Here is a 21,305-nt window from a genome sequence, read left to right on the forward strand (position 1 = left end):
AAACTACTCTCCTGAAACTCATTTTCTGTTTAAACTTTGATGTTAAAGGTGCTTCTCAGAATGACGATGGCTCCAGATCCAAGGATGAAACAAGGTAAGCATTCACTGATTGCTTACCGCAGAATGCAGAGAGATAGATTTCCTAAATACTCATTATAGTATAAACTTCAGGTTCATGATACAAGAATAAATGAGTGTCAGAAAGAATTCAGAACTGAAGAAGGGAAATCTTTGTGAAAGATTGAAGGCTCTTAGCTTATTGGATTACAGCTATCTGGAGTGGGCTATGGATAACCAAATTGTTGATACTTCTTTTACTTGTAGAAAATAAATATACTGGCACCTTTTCAGAGGCAGGACATTCTAAACCCCAGAGCCATCATTGGGCTGTTAAGTTTCTTTTTCAGAAAAGCTGAGATAGGAGCTTTACACGTATGTGAAGGTCACTACTAGCTGTGGTATCATCTGGGCCTTCATTAGAAGGGGTAGAGCTTTGTACCAGTTGTTTGCTGTTAGCCTAGGTTTAGCACTTGCATGTATCTATCTGCCTTCAAGTTTGGACCTCAATGTGGGGAAAAGAAAGAGCGATCAGATTGTACTATGTCTATGCAGAAAAGGAAGACATAAGAAACTCCATTTTGATCTGTACTAAGAAAAATTGTTCTGCTTTGAGATGGTGTTAATCTGTAACTGTAGCCCCAGCCTGGCGCTCACAGAAACATGTGCTGTATTGAATCAAAGTTTAATGGATTTAGGGCTGTGTAGGATGTGCCTTGTTAACAATACGTTTGCAGGTGGTATGCCTGGTAAAAGTCATCGCCATTCTCCATTCTTGATTAACCAGGGATACAATGCTCTGCAGAAAGCCTCAGGGACCTCTGCCCAAGAAAGCCTGGGTATTGTCCAAGGTTTCCCCCCACTGAGACAGCCTGAGATATGGCCTCGTGGGAAAGGAAAGACCTTACATCCCCCCGCCCGACACCCGTGAAGGGTCTGTGCTGAGGAGGAGTAGGGAAAGAGGGAGACCTCTTTGCAGTTGAGATAAGAGGAAGGTTTCTGTCTCCTGCTCTTCCCTGGGAATGGAATGTCTCGGTGTAAAGCCGACCATTTGTTCTATTCTGATAGGAGAAAACCGCCCTGTGGCTGGAGGTGAGATATGCTGGCAGCAATACTGCTCTGTTACTCTTTGCTACAGTTAGATGTTTGTGTAAAGTGAAACATAAATCTAGCCTACAAGCATATCCAGACACGGTACCTTTCCTTGAACTTATTCATGATACAGATTCCTTTGCTTACATTTTTCCCTGCTGACCTTCTCCCACCATCACCCTGTTGCCCTGCCACACTCCCCTTGCCAAGGTAGTAAAAATAGTGATCAATAAATACCAAGGGAAATCAGAGACCAGCGCTGGTCTCTTGGGCCCACTGTTCTTTCTCTGTACTCTGTGTCTGTGTTCTACTTCTTTTCTCAGTCTCTCGTCTCCAGCTGATGAGAAATACCCACAGGTATGGAGGGGCAGGCCTCCTTCATCTAAAAGGTGTTGAAAGCCTTGGGCTATGTGAATTAACTTAGATTGCTTATTGGTTATCCTGGAAACTGGTAATAGCAGATAAAATTAGGAAAGGAGATGATTCTGCTTTTAAAGCAGTAAGTGGCATGTCTTAACCACAGAGTGCAGTGATTATAAAATTCCATTTGATTCTTTGTTTTTCTTAAATTGCATAAGCAGTGAGTAGGAAGAAGATGATGAACCACAGGAGGAGTAGTCAGAAGGGGAGAAGTATGAGAAAAGTAATGTCATAGACTGTAAGGGAAAATTATCCACAAAGGTGGGATATTACAGTGTCAGATGTTGCAGAGGAGGATAGGTGAAGCAAGTAGAACAAAATACTGATGGTTGTTGAAGCTGTCCTGGTGGGTACATGGGAGTTTATTATATTAGTCTATCTGCATTTGTCATCTATGGATTTTGTTTTTGGTTTTTTTGTTTTTTTTTAAACAGAGATTCGCTCTTTCACCTAGGCTGGAGTGCAGTGGCGTGATCTCAGCTCACTGCAACCTCCATCTCCCGGGTTCAAGTGATTCTCTTACCTCAGCCTCCTGAGTAGCTGGGACTACAGGACACACCACCATGCCCGGCTGTTTGTATTTTTAGTAGAGATGGGGTTTCGCCATGTTGGCCAGGCTGGTCTTGAACTCCTGATCTCAAGTGATCTGCCTGCCTCAGCCTCCCAAAGTGCTGGGATTACAGGCATAAGCCACTGTGCCTGGCCAATATATGGAAGTTTTTTTTTTTTGTTTGTTTGTTTTGAGGTGGAGTCTCACTCTGTCACCCAGGCTGGAGTGCAGTGGTGCGATTTTGGCTCACTACAACCTCTGCCTCCAGGGTTCAAGTGATTCTCCTGCCTCAGCCTCCCGAGTAGCCGGGATTACAGGTGCCCGCCACCACGCCCAGTTAATTTTTTGTACTGTTAGTAGAAACGGGTTTTCGCCATGTTGGCCAGGATGGTCTCAATCTTCTGACCTTGTGATCTGCCTTCCTCGGCCTCCCAAAGTGCTGGGATTACAGGCATGAGCCACCGTGCCTGGCCAATATATGAAAGTTTTCATAATAAAAAGTTAAAGACAACTTATCAAGATCTTTAGGAAAATCAGTTTGTAAAGCTGTTGTGTCTTACCTAATAGATACCTACCTTCACATTTTCATGACGAAGAATCATCTAAACTAATCTCACAAGAGGTAGAATATTAAGGAGCAGTAACTTCTTGCCTAGAAAATAACAGATACTTTTATTCTTCACTGTGATTAAAATCAGTGGGGTCAGGCGTGGTAGCTCACACCTGTAATCCCAGCACTTCGGGAGGCTAAGACAGGAGGATCACTTGAGCCTAGGAGTTTGAGACCAGTCTGGGCAATTGAGTGAGACCTCATCTCTAAAGAAAACAAAACAACAACAAAAAAATTAAAATAAAAAACAATAGTTAGGCCTGGTGGCACGTGCCTGTAGTCCCAGCTGTTGGAGTGGGGAGGGCACCCAAAGTGGGAGGATCACTTGAGCTGGGAAGTTCACTGAGCTGAGATCATGCCAGTGTACTCAGCATGATGACAGTTAGACCCTGTCTCAAAAAAAAAATAACAATAGGACAGGTTTAAAAAATTACATATTTATCTGTAGACTGAAGTCTCCTGTTATGTCTCTTATGTCTTTTTTTAGTATGATTATTTTTAGTAGAAGATTTCTTGAATTCCTGAAAGTTCCCCTGTAAAATGTTTTAGTATTTCAGTTTGCATTGGTCATTAACCTCTTCTTTTACACAATAAACCTGCATCTTTGCATAAATAAGTGGGTATGTGATCGAATTTTATATGTTGATTAAAAGGTTCTGTTATGCCAATGTGTTGTTGCTTGCTTGTTTTCTGCAAGTCTCTTTCTTACAATATTTTCATCAAACCACTTGTACTCTGGACATCTTTAAATATCTTATAAAGGCATTGCTGGATCCCCTACTTAATGCTATTTCATCAGTGCTTTTTATCTTCCTACGTGAATCATTGTCATAAATAATTTGGGGAACAATGTCTTCTAGGTTTCTGAGACTGCCTGACAATCTTTGAGTACGTCTTTTGTGTTAAGCATAAGTTCCTGTGCATCAGCTTTTATTCCAGAGCACACACACCTTTGAGATAATGGGTTTGAAAAGCATTTTGTAAACTGTCAAATGCTGTTTAAATGTTACTACACAATTATGAGTAGTAGTCATAGCTGTGACTGCCTTTTCTCCTTTGCTTTTGTTTGCAGATTTCATGACTATAAAACTAAAAGGCAGGGCAGTATATATTTAGTGGACAAGGGCTTCACATCCTTCCCTCCATCCCCATAGTTATCATTTAGGAAGTTTACTAATAGCCTTAGGTTATTTTAGCTTTTGCTCTTAATTCAAGCACTGTCTATATCATGAATGTATTTGTTGATCTGTTTTCCCCACAGCATGTCAGGATGTTTTATGTTTCTCAATGTTGTCTTCTGTTCATTTATTTATTTATTTATTTTTATGAAGTACCAAGATGATTGGTGCCTGATTTTCAAGATTTTGTCATTAGATGTGCGTTTTTAAAAATTTATTATTATATTTTAAAGACAGGCTCTCGCTCTGTTGCCCAGGCTGGTCTCAAACTTTTCGCCTGAAGCAGTTGCCCTATCTCGGCCTCCCAAAGTGTTGGGATTACAGACATGAGCCATCACGCCCAGCACATGTGCCTTCTTGATTGTTACTCTTTATTTGAATATTTCTTATGACCTTGTTGTACTATAATAGCATTTTGGTTGTCTGAGATTCTCTATCCTGTCCATAACTTATGAACTTATGTGTAGGTCAGATGTATATGTATATTGAAATTAGCAGATGTTTGTAAGATTGTGGAATAGGGGAACAAAGTTATAATGGCACATAATTAGCAGCTAATTGCTTTTTTTTTTCTTTTTTGTTTGAGCCTGTATCTCGCTCTGTTGCCCAGGCTGGAGTGCAGTGGCGTGATCTCGGCTCACTGTAACCTCCACCTCCCGGATTCAAGTGATTCTGCTTCAGCCTTTTGAGTAGCTGGGATTATAGGCATGCACCACCACACCCAGCTAACTTTTTGTATTTTTAGTAGAGATGAAGTTTCACGATGTTGGCCAGGTTGGTCTCAAACTCCTGACCTCAAGTGATCTGCCCACCATGACCTCCCAAAGTGCTGGGATTATAGCCGTGAGCCACCGCACCCCAGCCAGCTAATTGCTTTTCAAAGCCAATCGTGATGCTGGTTCCGCTGACAATTCTGTATACTGTATGGATTGCCGGATTGATTTTCACAATCTATTTTTAGTTTTAGCCTCACACTTTACTAAAAGAACTTAAACTTATTAAAATAAATAAAATAAACCGCCAGTACTATTTCAGTATGACCCTGCTTCTCAAACTTTAGAGCACATTAGAATCACCTGGTTAATTAGGTTTGGGGTGGGGCTCAAGATTTGCATTTCTAACACATTTCCATGTGATGCTGATGCTGCTAGACCAGGGTCTGCATTTTGAGAACACTATGGTTAGACACACACGTTTTTGCAAATTATAACTCTTATGGGAAATAACAACAGATAATGGAAACAGACTTCTTATATAATGGAAAATTATATAAGGACTTCCCCAAAGTCCAAGCATGCAGAATTCGCTAGAACTGTCACTCTGTCTTAATCTCATGCCCTTTTATTAGAGAGATACTTTGAATCTTTTTTCTTTTTTGAACTGTTGTTGTTTTTATTATTAGAAAATAATACATGATTATTTTAAAAGATGTAAATTAAATAGTGTGTAAAGTAAAATGTATAAAGCCTTAATGGAAGAAATAATATTTGACCTAAGACCTTAAAACAGAGTTATAAATTGTATATGCATGTCTTAGAGGAATTGGAGGGAAGAAGGAATTCTAAGGAGAAAGAAGAAAAACAAAGGTGGTGAAAAACACAGGTTGTTTTGTAGAAAATCTTTAATCACAATATTTGGCTAAAGATACAGTAATTTCCAGGGAAAAATGGCATTTGGTGATTTGAGAGTAGAATCAGTCCCTTTATATTTATTTGCCCTTATATGATAGACACTATGCTCAACATGTCTCTTCTTTCAGTTAGTCCTTAAACGTTTATTAATTAGGTACTATTGTCTCATTTTTGTAGGTGATGAGAAAACAGGCTTAGAAAGGGAAAAGAACTTGCTTGAGTTAATAGAGTTAAGTGGCACAGTTGAACCTGGAACTGCCTTACCTTCAGAGCCTGAGCTCATAACTATCATGCTTTATTGCCACCCGAAGTTGGGATACAACTATGTGCTTAGCCATTAATAATGTTATTTTTATTGTTAGATAGGTTGGGACCAGATGGAGGTTTGCAAGTAAAGGTTTATAGAATTTTTTTTTTTTTTAATGGAAAGGAATGCCTTTTAAAATAATTTGATTTTTGTTTTGTTTTGTTTTGTTTTTAAGACTGAGTTTTGCTCTGTCGCCCAGATGGGGAGTGTAGTGGCGCGACCTCGGCTCACTGCAACCTCTGCTTCCTGTGTTCAAGTGATTCGCCTGCCTCAACCTCCAGAGTAGCTGGGATTACATGCGTGTACCACTAGGCCCGGCTAATTTTTTGTATTTTTAGTAGAGATGGGGTTTTACCATGTTGGACAGGCTGGTATCGAACTCCTGACCTCAGATGATCCACCCTTCTTGGCCTCCCAAAGTACTGGGATTACAGCATGAGTCACCACGCCCAGCCTAAAATATTTGAACAGGAGACTGTGTGATCAGAACTCTGTAGGAAACAATATTTTGACAGTGTTATATAGTTTGGATTATATGGTGAATGAAGGTTGAAAGTCCTATATGGAAATTTGTTACAATAATCTATTGAGAGGTAATGAAGGCTAGAACTGAGGCAGTGATGGTTGAAGAGTAGAGGGAGAATGTGAAAGTGGGATCAACAGGACTTAGATACTGAGTGTCAAGAAGCACAGGGAGATGAAAAGTAAAATTGCCTTGGAAAGACAGCAGTATCGTCCGTAGAACCAAAACCTAAAAGGGAGGGGAGACCACAGGAAGGGAATGTTTAGAGGAATGGGAGGAACCTGGTAGGGCACGGTGGCTGACACCTATAATCCCAGTGCTTTTTGGGAGGCCCAAGAGTGATGATTGCCTCAGCCCAGGAGTTTGAGACCAGCCTGAGGGACAAAGCAAGACCCCATCTCTACATAAAATAAAAAATTAGCCAGGTAAGGTAGCATGCTCCTGTACTACTCGGGAGTACATGCTCCGGTAGCTACTCGGGAGGCTAAGGCGGGAGGATCCCTTGAGCCCAGGAGTTCAGAGTTGCAGTGAACTGTGATTGTGCCGTTGCACTCCAGCCTGAGTGACAGAGCAACACTGTCTTTTAAAAAAAGGAAGATAGGGAGGGCCTTGGGATGGGAGAGTTATTCTAGATCTCTAGCATTTAGTTGATAATTTGATACTGGAGGATGGGAGTGAGATAAAGAGTAGAGATTGATTTGGGAATCGTTCTCTGAGATAACCTTAGAAATCATGGAGTTTGAGATCCTAGGGAAAAATCTGTGGAGAAAAAAAAGGAGAACAAGAACACAACCATAGAGACCTATATTTAGTGGATGGTAGGAAGAGGACAAACCAAAAAAGGGATGATGAGAAGTGGGAGTACAAGATTACAAAAGCACTGTCACAGAAATTAAGAGAAAAATGTTTTTTAAAAGATGGTACATTTGGCCGGTGGCGGTGGCTCACTTCTGTAATCCCAGCACTTCGAGAGGCCGAGGTGGGTGGATAATTTGAGGTCTGGAGTTCAAGACCAGCCTGGCCAACATGGTGAAACCCCATCTCTACTAAAAATACAAAAAAAGGTAGCTGGGTGTGGTGGCACGCACCTGTAATTCCAGCTACTCAGGAGGCTGAGGCAGGAGAATTGCTTGAACCCGGGAGATGGAGAGTGCAGTGAGCCGAGATCGTGCCACTGCACTCCAGCCTGGGTGACAGAGCGAGATTCTGTGTCAAAAAAAAAAAAAAAAAAAAAAAGATGGGACATTTAACAGTATCAAACGCTGCAAAAGAGAATTAAGTCTTAGATTAATAAGCTGGGGAAAACTGGCTGTTTGGAAAAAGAAAAATCAGGTTAGTGCCTTAGCTTATCCCAAGATGAGAGTAGATTCGATGTTGACTTTTAAATTGATTTTAAAAAATTAAACTAAAACCTCTAGAAGAAAATATGAAGAGTTCATTGCTGAATAAATTTTGCTATATAGAAATATAAAACTCTTACAATTTAAAAATGTAGTATCAAAAGCAAAGGAAATATTTAACCAATATGAGATGCTCAGTATTCTCAGATTGTAAAGATGTCTTAAAAATAGGCAGAATTATTCCCTTATGATAGATAAATGTACAAAAAGCATATATATATATAGTTCATGAAAGAAACTCAAATGACCTGTAATTATATGAAATATTGTTCATCTTCAATTTAAAAAAGCATTAACATTTTTGCTTACCAAATTGGCAAAGATTTTAAAACTTTATGGTGAAGTGGGTATTTTTTTTTTTTTTTTTTTTTTGCGATACGTAGTTTGAAAATGTCCAGCAAATGGGAGAACAGATCAATTATTACCTTTAAAACTATTTTTTAGGGCCAGGCACAGTGGCTTATGCCTATAATCCCAGTACCTTTGGGAGGCCAAGGCAGGTGGATTGCTTGAATCCAGGAGTTCGAGACCAGCCTGGGTGACATGGCGAAACCCTGTCTCTACTAAAAATACAAAAATTAGTCCAGAATGGTAGCCTGCGTCTGTAGTCCCAACTACGCAAAAGGCTGAGGCAGGAGAATCTCTGGAACCTGAGAGGTGGAGGTGCAGTGAGCTGAGATCACGCCACTGCATTCCAGGCTAGGTGACAGAGCGAAAATCTGTCTCAGAAACCCAAAAGAAACACTATTAAAAAGAAACAATTTAGGCCGGGCGCAGTGGCTCACGCCTGTAATCCCAGCACTTTAGCAGGCCGAGGCAGGTGGATCACCTGAGGTCAGGAGTTTGAGACCAGCCTGGCCGACATGGTAAAACCCCATCTCTACTAAAAATATAAAAATTAGCCGGGCGTGGTGGCAGGCACCTGTATTTCCAGCTACTGGGGAGGCTGAGGCAGGAGAATCACTTGAACCCAGGAGGTGGAGGTTGCAGTGAGCTGAGATGGTGCCATTGCACTCCAGCTTGGGGGACAAGAGCGAGACTTTGTCTCAAGAACAAAACAAACAAAAAAACAAGCAACCAGTATTTTTCAGCTTTCAGAATATTTGCATGTTTTGACTTGGCTGTTCTATTTTGTAATCTGTCTAAAAAAGAAATCCAGGCAGGGCATGGTGGCTTACGCCTGTAATCACAGCACTTTGGGAGGCCGAGGTGGGTGGATCACTTGAGCCCAGGAGTTCGAGACTACCATGGTAATCATGGATAAACCCTGTCTCTACAAAAAATACAAAAATTAGCCAGGTGTGGTGGGGTGTGCCTGTGGAATAGGAGGATCACTTGAGCCTGGGGAGGTCGGAACTGCAGTGAGCAGTGATTGTGCCTGTGCACTCCAGCCTGGGCAACAGAGTGAAACAATGTCTCAAAAAAAAAAAAAAAAAAAATCCCCAAAAAGACTAATGAAAAGAAAATGATTAAATTGTGGCATGTCTATATATAATTTTCTACAGTCATTCAAAATGATTTTCAATAATTTGGGGGAAATGCCCAATATGTACTGAGTAACTAACCAAATAAAAACCCACCCAGAACATGAAACCGTTATACAGTATGTGATTGCAGTCATATCCAATGCAAAGGACTGACAAGAGATAGTCCTATATCTTGGTAGTAATTATCTCCAGGATATAGGATGGCAGATAATTTTTATTTTATAATTAGAGGTTACGTTTGTTCTTTGAAAGTCTGTTTTAAAAATTAAAATGGGGGCTAGGCGCAGTGGCTCATGCCTATGATCATGGCACTTTGAGAGGCTGAGGTGGGCAGATAGCTTGAACCCTGGAGTTTGAAACTAACCTGGGCAACATGGCAAGACCCTGTCTCTACAAAACCATACAAAAATTAGCTGGGCATGTTGGTACATGCTTGTATTCCCAGCTACCCAGGAGGCTGAGGCGGGAGGATCACATGAGCCTGGGAGGCTGAGGCTGCAGTAAACCATGACTGTGCCATGACACTCCAGCCTGGGTGACAGAGCAAAACCCCAAATGAAAAAAAAATTAAAATGCACTGACTATATTAACTGCATTTTTTTTTTTTGAAATGGAGTCTCCATTTCAAAATGGCTGCATTTCCAGCCCAGGCTGCAGTGCAATGGTGCAATCTTGGCTCCCTGCAACCTCTGCCTCCCAGGTTCAAGTGATTCTCCTGCCTCAGCCTCCTGAGTAGCTGGGATTACAGGCGCGCACCACCATGCCCAGCTAATTTTTGTATTTTTTTTTTAAGTAGAAACGGGGTTTCATCATCATGTTGATCAGGCTGGTCTCGAACTCCTGACCTTGTGATCCTCGTGCCTCAGTCTCCCAAAGTACTGGGATTACAGGCATGAGGCACTGCACCCTTCCAGGCGTGAGCCACCGTGCCCGGCCAACTGCATTTAAAAAAAGAGTATAGTGAAGGAAAGGGGAATGGGAAACAGCTTGAGGAACAGATAGGATTGAGGAAACATTTTAGGTTTGGGTGATTGATTATATTTGTAGAGTAAGACAAAAGGTCTGTAAGAAAGGAATGTAATTAAGATGCAAGAAAGCATTAAAAGATGTTGGGCAGTCCTAGAGGTTATAGTCTGCCATCCAGGACATAATAGGCAAATCATCCTTGAAGAAAGGGAGAGAGACTTTTTCAGACATGGGAAACAGATGATGATAGTTAGTGGCACAGAGAAATTTTAAGGTATGGGAGAAAGTTGAGGGATAGCAGATAATCATTATTTTAGGGAAGAAGAAGAGTCAGGGATAGCTGCAGATTGGTATTAGCAATTTGAGGAGATGGAAAAGGTTTGCAGGGGGCACTGGGGATGGGTCCAGGAGTGGATTAGAGATGTAGAAACTGATTGATTTCTAAGCAGTATAGATAACCCAAATGAAGTTGTTGAATAATGTCAACTGTAGCCAATGTTGGCTTGGTCTCTTTGACATAATCCAGTTTTAGGAATTTGAATACTCTATAATACAAATATATAGACTGAAGCACAATTTTAATTTTTTTCTATCTTTTGCCTAGGTCTGTATGATTGTATAGGACTTAGAGCTTTTTGTCCTACCAAATTATTAATTTCTTTATTCACATTAATTTTAATACCAGCACACTAATCTCATTGAACCCATGGTTTTACTACTAGGTTGGGTTGTCAAAATCATCCATCATTTATAATTCCCGAGCTCCCAGGAGTCTTGAGCTGTGATTTGTTTGTTTGTTTGTTTGTTTGTTTGTTTGTTTTTGAGAGAGAGTCTTGCTCTGTTGCCCAGGCTGGAGTGCCGTGGTGCAATCTCCGCTCACCACAACCTCTGCCTCTTGGGTTCAGGCGATCCTCCCAGCTCAGCCTTCTGAGTAGCTGGGACTACAGGCTCATGCCTAGCTAATTTTTGTATTTTTAGTAGAGATGGGGTTTTGCCATATAGGCCAGGCTGGTCTCAAACTCCTGATCTCAAGTGATCTGTCCACCTTGGCCTCCTAAAGTGCTGGGATTACAGGCGTGAGCCACTGTGCCCTGGCAATTTCTTCTTTTTAATAAGAGGGGAGAAAAGAGTTTTTGTCTTAAATAATTGGAAGTGAAAACCTCTGACCTTATCTTTGCTGGGCCCAGTGGAAAATTTATCAGGATCATTTGTAGAGCAGCCTGCTCTTTAATATGCTAGTTTACTTAGTTTATTTACTCCACTAAAATACACCTGACTTCTCAACTGGAACATTCTTCAGCATTACTTGTTGGTCCGAGAGAATAGTAATGGACAAAGTAGAAAAGGGATTAGTTGTGGTGAAAGAATTTCTGGGAGGGGAAGCAGTTGGGCAAGGGTGAAGGAATTGAAACTACTAGGGAAAGTAGCCTATGATTGAAGTTCAAGTAAGGCGTAAAGTGAGCTGATGAACTGTAAAGATTGTGGGAGGAGTTGAAGGTTGTGATGAGACTGAATAAGAGATATTGCAGGAGGCAGGTAGAATGAATAGGAAGTTGTAGTTAGAGGGATTTTAGAGTTCAAGATCTAGAAAGAGGAACAATTCTCAGTATCAAGGAAATTTAAGGAGTTGTATGGGTTATCAGATAATTCCATTGAAAAATTGAGATCAAAATGTTAGAAGGGTACATAGCAGTGATGTTAAAATTCCCGAAATGTTAATCCCCAGCAACAAATCATAGCCTTTTTGGAATCCAGTTTCTGCTGTACCTTTATCATGGTAGGTTTATCTCATGCACTGAATGTTCTCCCCATCCCTCACATACCCCTAAAACTTGTCTAGCACTGAATGTGCAATTTAGTGTGAATTTTCTAGCTGAAAGATTTTTAGGAATCTTGTAGTCAAGATAATACATTTTAGGATTCATTCTTTGGTCACATAGCTCATCAGTAGCAGAGTCAGAGCTAGAAACCTTAATTTCCCAATTTTTGGTCTATTCTACTAGTTGTTACCTGTTATTTAAAAAGCAGCAGGAACTCTTCTTTCAAACTAATTAGGAACCTCTTAAAATAGCATGGAGAGACAATATGCAGTCTTAAATGGTTTTGGAAACCTCAGTTAGAAGGGAAGCAGTGTCAAAGCTGACTCTTTCTGCATTCATACTATGTTCTGCAGGTAGTCAACACTAATCAGGTGCTGACTGCCAATTACTGAGTTGTCCCTCTATTAAAAATATTGGGGAACCCCCAAAGTAGTGCTTGTCATAACTTACTCTCCACATATATAATCTGGGGATCTTGTTAAAATGCTAGCTCTGATGTAGTAGGTCTAGAATAGTTTTGAAGTTTGGGCATTTCTGACAAGCTCCTATATAGTGCTTGTCCTTTTGTTTTAAAGACCACACTTTGAATAGAAAGGCCCTAAAGGATTTCTGTGGTACATAGTTTGAAAATATCTTTTAAAATATGAGGACAGGTACGCAGCAGCTCATGCCTATAATCGTAGCACTTTGGGAGGCCAAGGAGGGAGGATTGCTTGAGGTCAGGAGTTCAAGACCAGCCTGGGCAACATGACAAAACCCTGTCTCTACAAAATAATTAGCTGGGCATGGTGGTGGGTGCCTGTAGTCCTACCTAGTCGGGAGGCTGAGGCATAAGAACTAGAACCTGGGAGGTGAAGGTTGCAGTGAGCTGAGATCACACCACTGCACTCCAGCCTGGGTGATGGAATGAGACTCTGTCTAAAAAAGAAAGAAAGAAAAACAAAACTATGCGAGGAGAGAGATGTTAATTAGCTTGACTGCAGTAATGTTTTTCACTATGTATATCAAAACATCATGTTATACAGTTTTTATTAAAAATAAATCATTGCAATACACGTTTTACAGAAAAATAATTTAATACATGATACTGTGTCTCTGTTTCTTTGTTTTGTTTGAGACAGGATCTCACTCTGTCTCCCAGGTTGGAGTGCAGTGGCGCAAGCTCAGCTCACTGCGACCTCCACTTCCCAGACTCAAACAATCGTCCCACCTCAGCCTCCTTAGTAGCTTCGACTACAGGCGTGCCCCACCATGCCCAGCTACTTTTTAAATTTTTTTGTACAGACAGGGTCTTGTCATGTTGCCCAGGCTGATCTCTCACTCCTGCGCTTAAGTGATCCTTTCACCTCAGCCTCCCAAAGTGTTGCAATTACAAGCGTGAGCCACAGCACCCAGCCTCTGTTAGTTGAATCTATTAGATTTTATTTTGTTCAGGCTTATTCTGAAATTCCTAGGAATATGGGTTAGTACCGTGTAGTGGTTTGGAGGTAGTATATACCAGAGCCTTGGCTGAGACATCTGCAGACTGGCTACTTATGCCCTTGTTTCTAATCTATGACTAGAGCCCCTCTGGAAGGAAAAGGAATCAACTATATTTAGCCAACAGTAGCAGTAGCTTTCAGTCTGACATTTCCTGTTAGTGTTCTTCCCTCCTTTCTATCCCTCCAGTTGATGTCATTGCTTTGAATAAATGACAGCTCCTTTCAAAAAAGGTCTGTGGGTACTTCTACTCTAAATCACTAGCTTTGAACTTTTTGTGTACCATTGTACTGAGGTGGGGGATTATCAGGGTCTAGTCCCTGGGAAATACGTGCACTTCGTTCTCCTAACATGGGAAAACCAGACCTGCCTCAAACTTGAATTAATATTAATAGCCAGTGGAAACCAAGAAACAACAATGGTAAAGTTGTCTGTGCTTGTGATCAAGTAGTACCGTTTATAAGGATTTTGAAAACTTGACTTTGTTCCTATTAATATAGGGCCTCCTGAAGGCTTATTTGAAATACGAACCAGCATACCTAATAGTTCTGAATGGCCACAAGTATTCCTGTGCCCTTGGACAACCCATCACTCTATCTCTAGATGTTAAATTCAGGGAGTATTCATTATTTTTCTCTCCCCCTTCCTTTTCCCCTCTTCTTACCCAGACTGAGCACAAATGGATCAGATGATCCCGAAGATGCAGGAGCTGGTGAAAATAGGAGAGTCAATGGGAATAATTCTCCATCACTCTCAAATGGCGGTTTTAAACCTTCTAGACCTCCAAGACCTTCACGACCACCACCACCCACCCCACGTAGACCAGGTTTGTATTCCAGCTCTCAGTACTCTCATAAATAATGTTCTGGTTGGCAATTAATTCTCAGGTAAGTGTCAGGAAATTCTTTTAGGTGAATTTTCGGCGTGTATTTTTACATTTAAGATTTTGGAAGAGAATGATCTTTCTGTAGGTAACCAAAAGTGCCTTTTTCCTAAGTTTTTATTCAAGGTGACGTTACTGAGGCAGTGCTCTATTGAGAATGAAAATGACATGTGCATAATATAAAGTATAGGTGGTACAGATAACATTGCAATAACATTGCACCTTTCTTACATGGTTTGTAACTATAACATAAATGTATTAAATAGTCAAGGATTTGGTTGCTTATTCCTAGTATATCCTTTAAAAAGTTAGTAAATGAAAACCCAACAATGCTAAATGACTCAGATTTTAAATAAAAAATACACAACAGATAAGCATATTTTAGGTAGTAAAAATGTGAACACCTACAGTTAGAATATCCATTTCTCTGATAGCCAGAACAAATCTTTAATCTTATCTTTTATTATTTCTCTCTGCTAATATATGGGCAGGGAATGCAGTGTAGTTAAACCAAATATTACTGGGAAAGTACATTAGTTCTCTGCAAATCATTTTCCTTTTTTTTTTTTTTTTTTTTTTTGAGATGGAGTCTCGCTCTGTCGCCCAGGCTGGAGTCCAGTGACCAGATCTCAGCTCACTGCAAGCTCCGCCTCCTGGGTTTACGCCATTCTCCTGCCTCAGCCTCCCAAGTAGCTGGGACTACAGGTGCCCGCCACCTCGCCCGGCTAGTTTTTTGTATTTTTTAGTAGAGACGGGGTTTCACCGTGTTAGCCAGGATGGTCTCGATCTCCTGACCTCGTGATCCGCCCGTCTCGGCCTCCCAAAGTGCTGGGATTACAGGCTTGAGCCACCACGCCCAGCCCTGCAAATCATTTTCTTAAATGAATTTCTATTCGGTTATACATCCTCCCCTTTTTATTTTTTAATTTTCTGAGACAGGGTCTCACTATGTCACCCAGACTGGAATGTGGTGACATCTCAGCTCACTGCCACCTCTGCTTCCCAGGCTCAAGTGATTCTCTAGCCTCAGCCTCCCGAGTAGCTGGTACCACAGTCATGAGCCACCAATGCCTGGCTAAATTTTTATATTTTTTGTAGAGATGGAGTTTTGCCGTGTTGCCCAGGCTGGTCTGGAGCTCCTGAGCTGAAAGTGATCCGCCTGCCTCGGCCTCCCAAAGCGTGGGAATTACGGGCATAAGGCACTGCAAGCACATCTTCCCCTTTTATAGATAATTTGAATAACAGTATATTGTGAGTCTTTAAGATGTGTTTATTATAAACTTGTTGACCTCCTCTAGACACTGTTTTGTCCACAAGTATTTCTTAAAGGTGTAATATATGACCAGTTACTATTTGTAAGAATATTATTGCTTATCAGTCAGACCTTCCATATTATTAACCAACATAAAAAATTGGTCTGTAATCTGCAGGGTTTCACAGGAAAGCAGTTTTAAAGAGCTGGAAAATTAATAAATGAACTTAAAATACCAAGGAATATTAATGATTTCCTATTCTAAAAGTTTTTATTTCCTATGACATCAGGAGATCAGAGAACCTGTACCTACTTTGTAATTAATAATGGGACATAGGGGTAGACAGGACCGAAGAAGTAAACAAGCCTATTAAGTGGCAGCATTGGTTATTTCCATTACTTATTTCTTTAAGTAATTTTCACCTGTGTATCTACATCTTAAGTTTTATATTTGTTATCTGCCTTTTATTTGTTACAGTTAAAATTCTATCCTGAATTTTAGAAAATAAAAGATTCTTTTCCTGTTTTCCCCAAATCTTTTATAGCATCTGTCAATGGTTCACCATCTGCCACTTCTGAAAGTGATGGGTCTAGTACAGGCTCTCTGCCACCGACAAATACAAATACAAATACATCTGAAGGAGCAACATCTGGATTAATAATTCCTCTTACTATATCTGGAGGCTCAGGCCCTAGGCCATTAAATCCTGTAACTCAAGCTCCCTTGCCACCTGGGTGAGTAACTTTTGAAATTAACATACATTGTCTTTAGTCTTCTCCATAAGCCTGCTTATTAATAAGGAAAATAATAGTAAACAACAGTAAACTCCATTGTTTCAATCACTCTTTTTAAATTGCTTTATTTTGAGATGGAGTCTTGCTCTGTCTCCCAGGCTGGAGTGCAGTGGCGCGATCTCGGCTCACTGCAACCTCCGCACCCTGGGTTCAAGTAATTCTCCTGCCTTAGCCTCCCGAGTAGCTAGGATTACCGGTGTGCACTACCAAGCCCGGCTAATTTTTGTACTTTTAGTAGCGACGGGGTTTCACCATGTTGGCTAGGCTGATCTCGAACTCCTGACCTTAAGTGATCGACCCACCTCAACCTCCAAAAGTGCTGGGGTTACAGGCATGAGCTACTGTACCCAGCCGACTGTTTTTATGATATTATAACTGATTTTGGGGGATCTAGAGTCAAAATGAACAAGGAAAACGCAACATATTTGAAATCTTCAGGGCAAAGTGGAAAAATATATTTTTTCATCAATGGACCCTGAAAGTTAACCAAGGCCAATTAATAAAATAATCACCTAATTCCAATTGCTTTTTTCTTTGAGGGGGAAAAAATCCCTTTTTAATATCAAAATTTTTTTTCATCATAAAATCATTATAGGCTGGGCGTGGTGGCTCACGCCTGTAATCCCAGCACTTTGGGAGGCTGAGGCGGGCAGATCATCTGAGGTCAGGAGTTCGAGACCAGCCTGGCCAACATGGTGAAATCCCATCTCTACTAAAAACACAAAAAATTAGCCGGATATGGTGGCGGGTGCCTGTAATCCCAGCTACTCGGGAGTCTGAGGCAGGAGAATTGACTGAACCTGGAAGGTGGAGGTTGCAGTGAGCCAAGATCATGCCACTGCCCTCCAGCCTGGGCAACAAGAGCAAAACTCCATCTTGGGGAAAAAAGAAAAATCATTATAGCAAAGTGATAGATAATTCCGAAAACAGAGAAAATTTGTGCTCATAATCCCATTTTAATCTCTACTGATTATTTTAAGACTATTTTCATAGATTGTTTTTAAGATACTCAAATGTAATTTTTTCTTGTTTATTTTTTATTTGTTTGTTTGAGATGAAATCTTGCTCTGTCACCCAAGCTGTAGTGCAGTGGTGGGATCTTGGCTCACTGTAACCTCCACCTTCTGGATTCAAGTGATTCTCCTGCCTCAGCATCCCAAGTAGTTGGGATTACAGGCACCTGCCATCATGCCTGGCTAATTTTTTTTTTTTTTTTTTTTTTTTTGATATGGAATCTTGCTCTGTCGTCCAGGCTGGAGTGCAATGGTACAATCTTGGCTCACTGCAACCTTTGCCTCCCAGGTTAAAGTGATTCTCCTGCCTCAGCCTCCTGAGTAGTTGGTGCCCACTGTCACACCCAGCTAATTTTTGTATTTTCAGTAGAGACAAGGTTTCACCATGTTGGCCAGGCTGGTCTTGAACTCCTGACCTCGAGTAATCCACCTGTCTCGGCCTCCCAAACTGTTAGGATTACAGGTGTGAGCCACTGCGCCCTAATTTTTGTATTTTTAGTAGAGTTGGGGTTTCACCATGTTGGCCAGGCTCATCTTGAACTCCTGACCTCAAGTGATCCGGCCGCCTCGGCCTCCCAAAGTGCTGGGATTACAGGCATGAGCCACCGTGCCTGGCCATTTGTTTCCACTCAAATCCAGATTATACCCTGATTGACAGTGACTTCAGTATCCTAGCTTGACTGACCTCAAGCCTCTTTAGGATGTATTTTCTCCTAGAGCAGATACTTGCATAGAAGAAATTGAATTCACTGTGTGCCACCGCCTGAAGATTACATTTCTTCACTTTATTCTTAAATTGTATTTGTATCATCTTTCTAAACTGATATCCTTATTTGCCTTAGTTCAATAGTGGTCATTTAATGGAAAAAGGCAAAGACAGGATTAAAAAGCCAAGTAACTCATGCAAGTATTTTACCAGCCTTCCAATTTTGTATTTAAGTTGGGAGCAGAGAGTGGACCAGCACGGACGAGTTTACTATGTAGATCATGTTGAGAAAAGAACAACATGGGATAGACCAGAACCTCTACCTCCTGGGTAAGTATCTGAATTTAAAAAGAATAATTTTATTTAGTCAGAATTGTGGATTACATATGTATAGTCTTCCCTACATTTCTATTTTACTTTTTCCTGTCAACCCTTTCTCTGTCCACTTTGTTTTGTGGTAAGTACAAATTAGAAAGAAGAGAGCTAGATAACTGATTAATTCAGAACCTGATAAATGATTTTTGTTTTCACTCATATTTCTTTGTTTTTTTCTTTATTATATAGAAACAACGTCTTGCTATGTCGCCCAGGCTGCTTTTGAACTCCTGAGCTCAAGCCATCCTCTTGCCTTGGCCCCCCAAAGTGCTGGGATTATAGGGGTGAGCTATCACGCCTGGCCCTATTTTCACTCATTTCTGACCTAAAGATTCCCTAGGTCGGCCGGGCGCAGTGGCTCACCCTATAATCCCAGCACTTTGGGAAGCCGAGGCAGGCAGATCACAAGGTTAGAAGATTGAGACCATCCTGGCTAACACGCTGAAACCCCGTTTCTACTAAAAATACAAAAAAAAAATAGCCGGGCGTGGTGGCGGGTGCCTATAGTCCCAGCTACTCAGGAGGCTGAGGCGGGAGAATGATGTGAATCTGGGAGACGGAGCTTGCAGTGAGCAGAGATCATGCCACTGCACTCCAGCCTGGGTGACAGAGCAAGACTCCATCTCAAAAAAAAAAAATTTTCCTTGACTTTTCTTGTCTAAACTGTTTACCTGTTTACTAATACTGTAGTTTGAGTATTAGTTTCTTCAAGAGTAATTATTTAAATGAATAAGAATTAGAGCCCCATCATATATTAAAATGAAATTCTTATTATATTTAAAAAACTGTATTTAATAGCAAAATCATTTCAAATTAATTGGGGAAGTTAAGGATATATTAATACATGGTGTTAAGCCTTTAACATTAACGTTATAGTGCAGGCGCGGTGACTCACGCCTGTAATCCCAGCACCTTGGGAGGCTGAGGTGGGCGGATCACGAGGTCAAGAGATCGAGACCAGCCTAGCCAACATGGTGAAACCCCATCTCTACTAAAAATTTAAAAATTAGCTGGGTGCCATGGTGTGCGCCTGTAGTCCCAGCTACTTGGGAGGCTGAGGCAGGAGAATGGCTTGAACCTGGGAGGCAGAGGTTGCAGTGAGTCGAGATTGCACCAGTGCACTCCAGCCTGGAGACAGAGGAAGACTCTGTCAAAAAAAAAACCCCCCAAAAACCAAGAAACCTTATATAAAATAATTGGAGAAAAAATATTTTTTAATCCAGAGGAATGTCAGTAGCAAACATGGAAAAATACTTAACCTTGTTAGTAATCTGAAGGAAATATACCCTGAAAAGGTACTGTTTTAGTTATTAAATTAGCAGATAATATCAAGTGTTGGTGAGGAACTTTACCTTATTAATTGCTGCTGTGGCTGGGCACAGTGGCTGATGCCTGAAATCCTAGCACTTTGGGAGGCCAAGGTAGGATGGGCGCTTGAGGCCAGGAGTTTGAGACCAGCCTGGGTAGCATAGTGAGACCCCGTTGCTATAGAAAGTAAAAAAAATTAGCTGGGCATGGTGGCATATACCTGTGGCCCTAGTTAATCAGGAGTCTGAAGAGGGAGAATCTCTTGAGCCCAGGAGTTCAAGATTACAGTGAACTGTGATCGTGCCACTGTACTCCTGGTCAACAGAGCCAGACCCTGTCATCCTCCCTGCATCTGCCCACCATAATTATGTATTAATACATACCATAATCCTCTATGTGAAATTTATCCTAAAGAAATAATTCAAAGGAAGAAACCATTTGCTGCATTAGGATATTCATTGTTTTATTTTTTATAACATCAGAATATTGGAAACCACCCTAAATAACCAACCAGGTAGAAATCATGAAATCATTCAATTCATTTATGAATTATGTTCATAATCAACACAGTCAATTATGTTTCAAATGTTTTATTTAGAACATTTGTATCAATATTTACTTACATATTTTGTACCCATTTAAAATGATAGGAAGTTGGCCGGGCTTGGTGGCTCACGCCTGTAATCCCAGCACTTTGGGAGGCCGAGGTGGGCAGATCACCTGAGGTTGGGAGTTCGAGACCAGACTGACCAACATGGAGAAACTCCGTCTCTACTAAAAATACAAAATTGACCAGGCGTGGTGGCTCAAGCCTGTAATCCTAGCACTTTGGGAGGCCGAGACGGGCGGATCACGAGGTTGGGAGATTGAGACCATCCTGGCTAACCCGGTGAAACCCCGTCTCTACTAAAAAATACACAAAACTAGCTGGGCGACGTGGCGGGCGCCTGTAGTCCCAGCTACTCGGGAGGCTGAGGCAGGAGAATGGTGTAAACCCAGGAGGCGGAGCTTGTAGTGAGCTGAGATCTGGCCGCTGCATTCCAGCCTGGGCGGCAGAGCGAGACTCCATCTCAAAAAACAAAACAAAACAAAATTAGCCAAGCGTGGTGATGCATGCCTGTAATCCCAGCTACTCAGGAGGCTGAGGCAGGAGAATCACTTGAACCCAAGAGGCAGAGGTTGTGATGAGCCGAGATTGCGCCATTGCACTCCAGCCTGGGCAACAAGAGGGAAACTCTGTCTCAAAAAAATAAAAATAAAAAAAGATAGGAAGTTAGTTGTGTTCTTGCAAAAAATTTTGTGTGTGTTTGATTTATTTTTATTTTTATTTTGAGATGGAGACTCACTCTGTTGCCCAGGCTGGAGTGTATTGGAATGATCTCAGCTCACTGTAGCCCCCACCTCACAGCTTCAAGCAGTTCTCTTGCTCAGCCTCCCGCGTAGCTGGGACTAT

General features: G+C 41.2%; 1 protein-coding gene across 1 annotated transcript in view; it reads left to right on the forward strand.

Moving 5' to 3' along the window:
* ITCH (itchy E3 ubiquitin protein ligase) overlaps window positions 1-21,305 on the forward strand; it is a 137,778-nt gene that overhangs the window by 58,301 nt on the left and 58,172 nt on the right. Inside the window, exons 7-10 of the mRNA XM_008021369.3 lie at window positions 49-94; window positions 14,189-14,346; window positions 16,201-16,390; window positions 18,404-18,499. Of these exons, the coding sequence (XP_008019560.1) occupies window positions 49-94; window positions 14,189-14,346; window positions 16,201-16,390; window positions 18,404-18,499 (490 nt within the window). The remainder of the gene's footprint in view (window positions 1-48; window positions 95-14,188; window positions 14,347-16,200; window positions 16,391-18,403; window positions 18,500-21,305) is intronic.

The sequence above is a fragment of the Chlorocebus sabaeus genome, chromosome 2 (assembly GCF_047675955.1).
Source record: "Chlorocebus sabaeus isolate Y175 chromosome 2, mChlSab1.0.hap1, whole genome shotgun sequence".
Classification (NCBI taxonomy): domain Eukaryota; kingdom Metazoa; phylum Chordata; class Mammalia; order Primates; family Cercopithecidae; genus Chlorocebus; species Chlorocebus sabaeus.